The sequence below is a fragment of the Xyrauchen texanus genome, chromosome 25 (assembly GCF_025860055.1).
Source record: "Xyrauchen texanus isolate HMW12.3.18 chromosome 25, RBS_HiC_50CHRs, whole genome shotgun sequence".
NCBI lineage: Eukaryota > Metazoa > Chordata > Actinopteri > Cypriniformes > Catostomidae > Xyrauchen > Xyrauchen texanus.
In genome coordinates this window covers 29970856-29983152 of record NC_068300.1, presented here as the reverse complement: position 1 = coordinate 29983152, position 12297 = coordinate 29970856, and the positions used below count along the sequence as shown (strand labels likewise).

The window sequence follows — 12297 nt, the reverse complement described above, 5'->3', positions numbered from 1 at the left end:
GGGCATCAAAATGTCATGTGATTAAATAAATAAATCATAACTGAACTATCATCGGACCAAAGTCATTGCATCTGAAATGTTGCTCTGGTCTGCGTAGAGTTTGCAGATAAAATAAGTTGGTCACAAACTTGCTCAGTGATTATTTACGCTGACTACCACTCCTAGAGTCACGAGTTCGTATCCAGGGTGTGCTGAGTGACTCCAGCCAGATCTCCTAAGCAACCACATTTGTTACATGGGGTAACCTCCTTGTGGTCGCGATAAGTGGTTCTCGCTCTCAATGGGGCATGTGATAAGATGCGCGGATTGACTGTCTCAGAAGCGGAGGCAACTGAGACTTGTCCTCTGCCACCCGGATTGAGGTGAGTAACTGCACCACCATGAGGACCTACTAAGTAGTGGGAATTGGGCATTCCAAATTGGGAGAAAAGGGAATAAAAAAGTCAGCATGACAAAAACAGGCACTCTGTTTCTCCCAGACACAGTTGATATTTAATCTAAGCAGAAATGCATCATTTTAGCGTGAGATCTACTTTAATTCACACAAATGTTTCTGTCAAAACAGTATGCTGTACCTGCAGACATGATGTTGCTTGGACATGCAGGCTTTGTGCTAGTGATAAAAGCATGCAAATGAGCAAAACAAATTTTTTTGTGTGTGTGACGAATGCTTTTCCAGGACAGGGGCACTGAAGGGGCTAATCGGATTTCATTTGGTGCCATGGCCCCTGTGGCCCCTCCCCTAGATCCAACTATGTGCTGAGTGCATAAGAATAATGACAGGTTATAACAACCTCTGTTTTAGCAGTATTTAGCTGAAGAAAATTGAATGCCATCCAATTGTTTTATATCTTCTATACTCACTTGAAAAACATTTAAATTAGTCAGATCTTTGGGATTCAGCATCAAATACAATAGCAGGTTATCTGCAATGAAAATTAATGTTGTTCACAGAACCAGGCGGTAGCATATACAGTATAGTGAAAAACAATACTGGCCCTAACAGGGATCCTGGTGGAACACCACAATTACATTTTGAAGAGGAGGACATCTCATCTCCAACAGACTACACATTTTCTATTCATCAAGTTGGAAACAAACCAGTCTAAAGACATTTCGATTAAAATGGAATGATCAACTATATCAATGCAGATAAGCAATGCTAAAGAAAATAAGATTATAATAATTTGATTATGATAATTACTCAAAAAACATATATACAGTATATACATTTATAAAAATATAAAAATGTGTACTATCAATTGACAATTGACATCGAGCAAATAAATTGAATACATGTAAACATAGAAAGATTGGGGACAGTGGCCATTGAAAATGACATTGATTGATGCCGATAATATCAAAATAACTGAATATTGGTCACAGTTTATATCTAGTTGTTTGCCATTATTTATATTTTAATAAGTTATATCGAATTTTCCTCTATATTCCATTCCCAGCTCTTCCATGTTGCATATGTGCTCATCAAGTTTGCCAATTCCCCTCGGCCAGATCTGTGGGTGCTGGAGCGCTCCATTGACTTTGGGAAAACCTACCAGCCATGGCAGTTCTTTGCCTGTGAGTACAAACAAAATTAGAAATATTTTTATCTAATGTTGTGATGTGCTGTTTTGTGTTCACTTTACATTTTCATCAAGGTGCTAAAACAGAGTTTCAGCAGAGTTTCATGAACATTATATACCCTTTAGTGATTTAGAGAAATGCATGATGGGAATGACACAGTGGGTTAACTGAGAAAGGTCAGATTTTGGACAGTTCTACGTGTTCTCTGGGTTTTGGGTTTGTGCTAAAAAAAACACACACACAAATTTATGGTGTATTGTTTTGCCACCGAAGGCTATCAGAACTGTAGGTGGCAACACAATCCTGACAATAGTTGGGCTGAGGGGGAAAATCTCAATAATAAGAGACAATAAATACAGACTTGGCTGGCACATGGAGATCTGACATTTTCAACATTATGAAACAAAATATTCAGTTGTTTAGCTAATCTTGCAGTCCATCAGCCCACAAGCAGCTCTGTGACTCCAAAGGCAAAGTGCCTGAGAGAGATGGAGATGAGAGGACAGAACATAGTGTAACAGAGGACAGCGTGTCTTATTTTCCAGAAACATACTCTACACAAATACGCAAATGCAAATGCTTGGTCAACGCATTGCAAACATCCAGATCAGTTGTATATTACTTGCATTATTCTGAAGATAGCAAACTCAGTACTTTAGTGGTCTACAGTATAGAGTTACATTCAAATGTCTGTGGGTATGTTATTATTTGAACAATTTTAATAATAAATCTTGTATTTTTCATTATTTACTGCACTAAAAGTATATAGTAGAATGCATAATATTATTCCCTTTGTAGTCTTTCCTCTCACTGTCAAATAGGTTTTTCTGGCCACTGTCCCAAATCTTTCTATGTTTACATTTTGAAAAGTTATTTGTTCATTGTCTGTTTGTACTCTAGCCTCTAAGAGAGACTGTATTGAGCGGTTTGGCCAGAGGACTATCGAGCGTATCAATCATGACAACGATGTAATCTGCACAACAGAGTATTCACGTATTGTCCCACTGGAGAATGGAGAGGTACGGACACACACACACACACACACACAAACTCATGAACACTCATGGATATGCACAAATCTGACAATATTAAAAAGCTCAGTCTTTTATTCAATGTATTTTTTTAGTTATTTTGGCACAGTTATTTTCTTTGTGTCTGTGAAGTGAAGTTAACAGAAGACTTCATTGTGGTCTTGATAAGTCATTGTGCTTCCATGTTTGTATTTATGTCTCTCTCACACACTTTCAGATTGTAGTGTCTCTGGTGAATGGGCGACCAGGTGCGATGAACTTCTCCTACTCTCCTGTGCTGAGGGAGTTCACCAAGGCTACCAACATCCGCCTTCGCTTCCTCCGGACCAACACACTGCTGGGTCACCTGATGGGCAAAGCCCTGAGAGACCCCACAGTCACACGACGAGTAAGATAAACTACACTTACATTCAGTCTTTTCCTGAAAAATATAACAGTTTTAACTATAGCGTTAACAGGAACAACTAAGCAATAGCATAGTAACTTTGTGCTGTTCTCTTTTAAATCAGTCTTTCACATGCCCTCTGTGTTTATTCTTCAGTATTATTACAGTCTTAAAGACCTCAGTATTGGAGGAAGATGTGTGTGTAATGGCCATGCAGAGGCCTGTAATGCCCAAGACCCCAATGACCCGTACAAGTGAGTGACCTGTTTAAAATATTGCTTGCCTGTCCCTATACTTTGTCAATCAGACATATTTGGTTCTGGTTAGCTGAATACATGATATCACAAGTTTCAAATCTTTCATTGTATTGTCCAAACATCTTCATTTAAGCAAGATTATGGGGTGAGGGGATTCTTAAGGCCCTGATTTACTTTATAAAGTTATTATTCGTTTAGGGGTAAAGAAGTTCAAATCAGCTGAGCAATGGTGTTTGCGAACATTCAGACACCCACCATGCTGTTGGAGGCATTTAGAGGAGCATTTAAATATGAGGATGCAACATGTAAATTCTTTATAATGTCTTATCAATGACTTTTTGCCTCATTCTTTGAATAGAAGTCACAGTCAGTAAAAGAAGCTGTTTTAACCAATCCATGATGATGATTTAAAAGATAATGTTTCATTTGTCTTGTTTACATTGTTAATTCATGACGCTTATGCGATACACGGCCATAATATTTCCTTGCAGCAATTGTACTGTTATTTTAATTTATGATGACACTGATACTTCTGCAACGATGGGCAAATAAAAGTGGTAATGTTCATAATACAGACCAAAGAATGATGATAGGCATATCTTGTTTTGGGCAGATGTGTGAATGGCTTTTGCAGCAGATGACACAGGAGTGAATGGGCACTTTAAGAGTATTTGAGTAGATTTGATTTCTTTTTTTAGACTAATTCAATTAAAAAAATGGCATGACATGTTCTTGGAAAATGTCAACTAATGTAAGTAAATGTGAACCAGCTGGCTAATAACTCTACATGCCGGTGTGTTCACGTTGAATACAGAGGGAACAATGTAAACAAAGTAGCAGGTGGAGCTCCAGGCCACATCTACCGATGATGTGGACCAGTGGCAGTAAGAAGGTGTTTAGCAGCCGGTTAGAAGTTTTCCTAAAAGTTTGACCAGGCGAGCTGTTACGAACCACCGAAACAAACATAAAAACACAGTCCTTTTGTCCAGATTTTGTTCCAAATGATGTCACGCCTGCTTGTTCTTCGATTTCGTAATGAGTATATCTGGGCCTTTAGTGTTTTATATTGTGAATGGTACAGTATGCGTGTGTGTCAGATAGAAAGACTGACATCATAACTGTTCATAATCTACCTTGTCCTGTTCATGGAGGGGGTTCTGTGCTTGTTGTTACGTTTAGTTTCCACCTGCGTGGCAGTCTGCTAACAGGTTCATACATGCTGCCTTGATGTTCTGCGCAGAGTCAGAAGAAGGAGTCTTCATCTTCCTGATTTTGAATGTTCTGCACACATTTTTACCTCAAAATATTGCTTATCCTCAAGATAAAATAACTCACTATTACCATGGTACTCTAATAGTTCTTTGGACCATAGCAATAACATGCTTTTTTGGACATGTACCATGGTAGTACCATGGTATTCTTTAAAGTACCTTGAAGGAAATTCTATGGTACCTGCATATGGTAATCATTCTCTATCATGGTATATACTGTAAGAACTATGGTATTACCATTTTATACCAGCACAAAACCACCACAGTTGTCTTTTGTAAGGGGCTGCACACACCCATTTGCAAGGACAAGTTTGAAAGGAATATTCCAGGTTCAATACAAGTTAGGCTCCATCGACAGCATTTGTGGCATAATGTTGAATTACCACAAACAAATAAGATGAAGTTAATTAGTAGTACGATCTTTCACACATTTAAGTGTGAAAAATCTATGGAGTGGTCCTTTAGCACAGAGAAACTTTGGACATGCTGCTTAACTGACAAAGGTTTATTTAACATTGCCGGAATCTTGAAAGATTCTTTTGCTCTTGGCATGCACAGTCGTGTCGCAATTGAGAAATATCCTCCAGCTATAGATTTTGTCCCTGCTGATGAATAGTCTGTTACTGTATTCAGACATTCTATACATTCCTGAATCTTTCAGTGTGAGCATACAGGATAAGAGCTGCCTGGAAGGTGTCACATCTGTCAGTAAAAAAAAAAAAAACTTTCCTGTGTAAGATATCAAAACCCAGAGGGCCAATACTGATCAAAACAGCTAGAAACAGATGCAAGCATTACGTTTGAAAAGAAGGGAATTGTTTCAGAGTATGTAACCTTCATGGATCTGTCTTAAATCTGCCGCACTTTGTGATTTCCTCTGTATTTGAGAGCTTGTTCTCTAGTCTTGGTGCATATCGGCATCTCTTTGCGTGCAACTGACATTGTGCTGATCTATTGATCTGAATGAGATCTGGATACTATGAACCCAGATGTTTTCTTCTGTATATTTCAGGACAAACCAACATCTTGCTGTAGGTGTGGGAGATTTATTAGTGTGTGTTTCTGTGGTGAATCTTTATTGAAAAAAAGCAGCTCTGAATGAATGAGCAGCTGAAGGGTGGATGAGTTTGATTGACAGAGTTAAATGAAAATTATCCTGGAGTCAAACACCCAAGGTCAAAAGTCTGTCAAGAAAGCGTGCTCCACCTAAGCTTCCCCAATGCACCTGTTTGCCTCAGAGGGTATCTAGAGTTTAACAGAGGTCAATGTGTGCTTGATTTATTGGGAAAGTTGGGCAGGGAGGTAGCTTTATCCATGCTGCAAGTTTAACCTGAAACCTAAGAAGTTCAGGTATATGTTTTATGGTCTTAGAGGAGATCTAGAGTGCAGCTTAGGGTTAATCGACTCTAGAAAAGGTTGGCTAGTATGGCTGACTGGTATTTTACATTATCACAGTAGTATGGTTTGAAGTGAAGCTATGGAACACTTTCTCTGACTGAGGATGGGTGCTAATGATGGATTATACCGGTGGTCAAGCTGAACCATCCAAACAGATATTTGGAAAATAATGTGCGTATGCACACAATGTGTGTATCCATCTGTGTACACTTGAAAGCACTCATATATGTGAAACTGGAAGTTGGCGTGTGACTAAATATTTTTGTTTCAGATGTCAGCTGCACAGATCAGCTACAATTCTCTATAAACAGTTATAGACATAATAGTTTTGGTCTGGATGTGTCATCATTTAATTTCTTATTGAGGTGATTTATGCTGCCTTCATGTGCAGCTTTTATTTTGACACCATAAATATGACTCAGCTAGCTGATGATAATGGACTTTTGGTCAAATACAAGCTATTTTTACGGTGTAAAACTTTATACAAAATGAATATGACTGAAACTGCAAGCATTATCAATTAGCTGTATTTAGAAAAATGAATAAAACCTGTCATTCAATACAGAAACTGCATTCTTCTTTACCATGTTGAAAGTTACTAGTGGGAGTACTCCTCCCATTTTGGAAACTTGGGTATCAAAATGATCTCAGAGTTTCCCAGTCGTAATTACGACTTGAGGTGTTGTTCATGTGTAACTTCCGAGTGGGAAACTCGTATTTACAACAATTCCGATAGCACATGAAGATAGCATTAATGTGCAACTCATGGGATGACTTTACTCTCTTTAACAACCATAAAATGACTGACTGTAACATTTCCTTTCCGGCTTTGGGATTTGTTCATGCATTGTTGGACAACAGATATGTCGACTTATTATTCTTTTGTTGGCTTATGGTTTGTCATTACAAATATTTTATACTCTTTTGTAGAGGTCATCATTAATGATTTTTATTTAAATGTAGAATGTAGGTAAAATACATTTCCTTAACACTTTGTTGCTTTTTGATGATGCAACTGTAAATGCAGCCACCCCTGAGCATCACTATTAATTTGATTAGCTTTTCAGATGCCATAGGAAAATTTAGCATGTGTGAAGAACTTAACCTTTTCAGTCTCTCTGGTTGTCAAAGCTTTCTGTTACCCTCTTTCTCTTTTTCTCTCTGTTCCTGGAAAGCAGCAAGGTCAATGACAAGTTTAGGCACTTGAATAAAAACACTTTACGCTCTTGTGTGGCTCATTTGATGCCTGTAGATAAGAAGTACTTCAGTGTCTGCATAAATTGGCCCCTCAAGATTAAGATAGAAAGAGGAAAAGAGTGATTCTCATGAAACTAACCTTGAATAGCAGTGAGGGTTTCCATCACTCACTGTTTTCAATCACAGTGAAAATCACTTTGAAATTCTATTCTGAAATCTTAGCATAATATACATTGTAGTTCATGTGCTTCTTTCAACAAATGATTTAGTAGTTTATTGTCATTTTTATAGAATTTTACAGTTCATTCCTCGTTACTTCAAAATGTGAATACAAATACAGATTGTCCCTTTGAGCTTGGATCGACCTGCCGGTGGGAAAAAATAAGAAATTATTTTCTTATTACAGTCTACAGTCTTGACCAACACAAAATAGGTATTCAGCTTTGAAGCTGTATTTTACAATGCATTCAGACATTATGACCAAAACTGAACAAGTGCTTAGAAATTTGCAGACAAATCTGAAGTGTTCCATTTAAAAAATGTATTAAATATTTTGCACTGTACATATGATTGTTATAGTTAAAAATATCAAACTGATAAAATAGCTATTTGTCATATTTCGTTGAAAAGCTCTCAATGAGTAAAATACAACCGGTCTATTTGTTTTACTCTCAGACTCCGTGCTTTTGTCAGACTCTCCACAGAGTAATAGCTAAGTACATGTCTTTGACATAATGTTACATGTAAAGAGGTGTTGCTTATAAGCCGCATTTTCACTTATAATTTCATGAAAAATAAACAGAACATAAAATATCACATACCATTATTTAAAAGGAGGGGATTCTTGTGAAAATGTACCTACACACTATGTAATCGGATGAATAAAGTAGATAATCCACATGGAGCACATTGTGCACACAGCACATAATGTGCTATCAGGCTAAAAACAAGAAAGCTTTACTGAATCAGATGACTTCATTGGAAATTATGTAGTACGTTGTTCAGCGTCATGGAACGGTAAACCAATCATATTAGGATTCAGATCGCTGCAACGAGAGATGGAAGTCATCCAAATATGGGCAGAGAGGATCGTCCACTTTAATTACATATAGCCACCAGGAGATGGCACCAAATACATGACAGACTCAATGATGGCTTATATGACACAGAATGGAACAGAATGAGATCTTGTTACTCGTGTCTGCATGCTTTGGAGAGAGAGCAACTATAATTATTATGTTTTATTTGTTTGGAGAGGCTTTTGGACACTTGGATAAATTATTTTTGTTATGCTAGAACTTTTAATTGCTTTGTCATATCAACACAAACTTTTACTCAGTTTACAGGTGACATGATTGGGAACAAAACAAAAAAGCAGTTTTTCGGAGCTACCTCATTACACCCAGAGATATATGTGAAATCTGAATTTTTTATTTTTATTTTTGGCTAGTTTTTATTTTCTTTGGCTGAAAGTCTCATAATTTACCATAATCTATATCATTAAAAAATTTGAAAAGTTTTCTTTTAAAATAATACCAAACCCTCTTTTTATTTTTTTATTTTTCATGGAGTTATAAACCTTAATTTTGGGCATGCCAATGAAACAGGAAATCTTTAAAAACAGTATGATGGCTAAAAGTGTTATTTAATGTCTATTGTAAATGTATATTGTACCTAATGTCTTAAATATTTTTAACTTCTACTGGAAGTCAACTAATTTCTTTGCCATGCCAATACACAACAATTATTAGAGCATCTGTTCTCCAATTATGTATCAGCTCAAATCGGTTAGTTCAAAGATGGATGCTTGAATATTTGTCTTCTAACTTTTCTTGACTGAAAATGTTGTCTCTATACCTCCTACTGCAATGTAATTATAAATCAGAAAATAAATAAGTAGCTTTATTTAGTTCTTCTTTAAGCCTTTTAAACTAGTTTGATTGTCTTTGGTTTTTAACCCATGCTTTTTTTTTTCTTTTTTCTATTATCTAAGGCTTCAGTGTGACTGCAAACACAACACTTGTGGATCGTCATGTGATAGCTGTTGCCCTGGCTTCAACCAGTTTCCATGGAAACCAGCCACTACGTACAGTGCCAATGAATGTGAACGTGAGTTTTCCTCTCTTTGTCCAACAAGCTAACACAACAACAAAAAAAGATTTTATATCTGCTGGGGGTGCCTCTGACACATAACAAAATGTCTCTGCGTGACTGGCTCTTTTTCCCTTTCCCTATTTGATGGTAGTGCAGCATTTTCTTTATTCTTTTAAACAATGCTCCCCTTTGTGTATGAACGGATATGGTATCTAACCACACAGTACTATGAAAGACACTTTTTCAGAAAGCTCTGAAACATTTAAGCACTATTCCATCACTCACACGTCCTTCATATTGTTTTGTCATCTATTTGATTTTTTTCCCCTGAAGTCCATTTATGTTAATTAAAGGGATAGTTCACCCAAAAATGAAAATTCAAGCTTCATAAGAGTTATACTTTTGTGTACTTTCGAAGCTTGAAGAGGTGGTCACCATAAACTGCCATTATATGACATCACTGAGCACAATTTTTTTTCACAATTTCTCCCTTTGTGTTAAGAAAAATTAAGAAAGACCTATGGGTTATAAAAACAAAGGGGTAAACAAGGACGCAATTTTCACTTTTTGGTGAACTATCCCTTTAAGGTTTCTTGCAACAAACATTTTCATGAGCTTTTCCACTATCTCTGTGACCAAAAGCCTATTTTTGATACTCTACCTTTAAATCGAGAGCTCAGCCTAAACAAATATGCCGAAGAGACTACACATCTCAAAACAAAGGCTGAGGTGAAAAAACACAATGTGTAGTCTAAGTAAAAAAAGTTTTTAATCTATACTATAAATGTAGGTACATTTTGGCATTTTATATCTCAGACAATTTTTGCCATATTTATTTGGCAACCAGCTTTTAGAAACACCATAGTCTTTGCTTTAGTAAGACATCAGACACAGTGTGAATAAGAGAAGCTGGCAGTCTATGTGAACACCCCCCACCCAACCTGCTGAGATCACACACAGATACAAATCCAGCCTGGCTTCTCTCACACTCTGTAAAAAAGTCTCATGCTCCATTTAAAAGGGTCCCGGCCTCACTCAGTAAGCATATATATGCATATTGGGAGCAGTTTCTGTCTGGAAAACGTTTCCTCTGAGTACATTGTTGGATATCCGCCGCTTCTCACCTAATCTAATCTCATGAGTTCCCAAATATATAACAGCCCCTTTTGTTGGTCTCGCTCACCCTACACACACTATCTACTCCCTCAGGTTTATAATACAGCACATATGTAAGGAGAGCCATATTGAGTAAAGCCAGAGAGACCATCCCCTCTGTTTGATCTAATGTCGGGTCACTGTGTCCTCACCACACTATCAGTGGGCTGGACCCTTAACAAAACACAGCCATTACACCCTACATGACCTGCTTGTGTCTATCAAAGATTATGAGACAAGAACCGATTGATGAGACAAAAGCATCTGCTTGTACTCATGTTTTAAATAATAGATTTTTGTATCTACAGATTGATTAAAGTCTGAAACATTTAATCTCTGAAAATAACAGTGTGCTGAAGAGTATTTAAACACCTGGTGGGTGTTGGTTTTACACTCCTCTTCATATGAAAATACTAGGTTCAAACCAGACTCAAAAAGAGTATTACTTGTTTAATTTTACGACTTATCACAGTTTAATCGTAATCATTGTTATGGTATAGTTTATGAAACAATTTTTCTCTAAGATAAAGTTCCTATAACTCTCATAAATGTTAAGTATCCTTAGAAAACTTACTGTAAAATCCTAATAAATAAATATGGGATTTCCATCAAACAGTGTAAGAAGCTTTTAAAATCTTTGTCATTTTGTTATTCCTTATTTTAATGCCAGTGGTAGCTAATACCAATAATACTTCTAATAATAGGGCTTTTATATAACATGTTTGTTATTTTGATTAACTTTTCACAGTAACAAATCTGTGGATCATTTCGCTTCATCTGAATTTTATTATATTTTTGTATGTTAACACTGTACAATAAGGTAACATTAGTAAATGCATTCTTATATATTTACATTTTCACATTGAGTATAAAATTTTCACATAAATGTATAAAAAGCTGAAAAATGTTGCAGAAATTTTAGATGAAGTTAGGATGAAAATAAGGTACATTTCAAACTGTTCTGAGACCAGTCCAGATAGACAGCACACTGGAGGTTAAGTCGTTCACTAAATAGGGAGCAAGGGATCATCTTATATCTTTCTATGCAGCTAAGTCCATTCACTCCTAAAATGGTTTGGACCACTAAATATGTTTGGCAGACATGGAACAATGGTAATCAGTACATAGATTTAGTACTGTGGATGAGCACTGTGGATGAGTACATTATTCAGTACATTATTTGTTTGTTTTTTTAACATGAATAGCAGTGATTTAATGATCCTGACCATTACTTTTAATCAGAAGTATGTATTCATCTTTCTAGAAAATCAGCTGTAATGTCTATAACATCTCAAAAACATAAATAATCAACACTTCTGGACACATAATAAACTATTTGATGAAAAAAATTGGACTTTCTTTAGCTTGGTATTTCTTCAAATTTCACAACTTAGTCCTGTTGTCCACATATGTGGACATACATTTTTAGAAAACTATTCGCTCGGGGTGGCCTGGGTAGTTCAGCGCTGACTACGCTGACTACCACACCTGGAGTTAAGAGTTTGAATCCAGTTTGTGCTGAGTGACTCCAGTCAGGTCTCCTAAGCAACCTAATTGGCCTGGTTTCTAGGGTGGGTAGTGTCACATGGGGTAACCTCCTCGTGGTCACTGTAATGTGGTTATAGCATGGGCCTCCACACACACTATGTCTCTGCGGTAACGCCTTCAACAAGCCACGTAATAAGATGCGTGAATTGACGGTCTCAGATGTGGAGGCAACTGAGATTCGTCTTCCACCACCTGGATTGAGGCGAGTCACTACGCCACCAGGAGGACTTGGAGCACACTGGCAATTGGGCATTCCAAATTGGGGAGAAAAAGGGGAGAATATACAAAAAAATTTTTTATTTTGCTTGTTTATTAGGTTCTACTAGTTACAAATCAAAAAAATGAAATGGAAAATGCACACAGAAGTCACACGGGGG

At 36.9% G+C, this 12297-nt stretch overlaps 1 protein-coding gene across 3 annotated transcripts in view; it reads left to right on the top strand.

Annotated features, from left to right (window-relative positions):
- lama5 (laminin, alpha 5) overlaps positions 1-12297 on the top strand; it is a 107846-nt gene that overhangs the window by 34893 nt on the left and 60656 nt on the right. For all 3 annotated transcript variants that reach the window (XM_052092082.1, XM_052092083.1, XM_052092081.1), the window contains exons 3-7: positions 1461-1578; positions 2485-2603; positions 2833-3003; positions 3157-3254; positions 9117-9232. In XM_052092082.1, coding sequence (XP_051948042.1) covers positions 1461-1578; positions 2485-2603; positions 2833-3003; positions 3157-3254; positions 9117-9232 — 622 coding nt within the window. The remainder of the gene's footprint in view (positions 1-1460; positions 1579-2484; positions 2604-2832; positions 3004-3156; positions 3255-9116; positions 9233-12297) is intronic.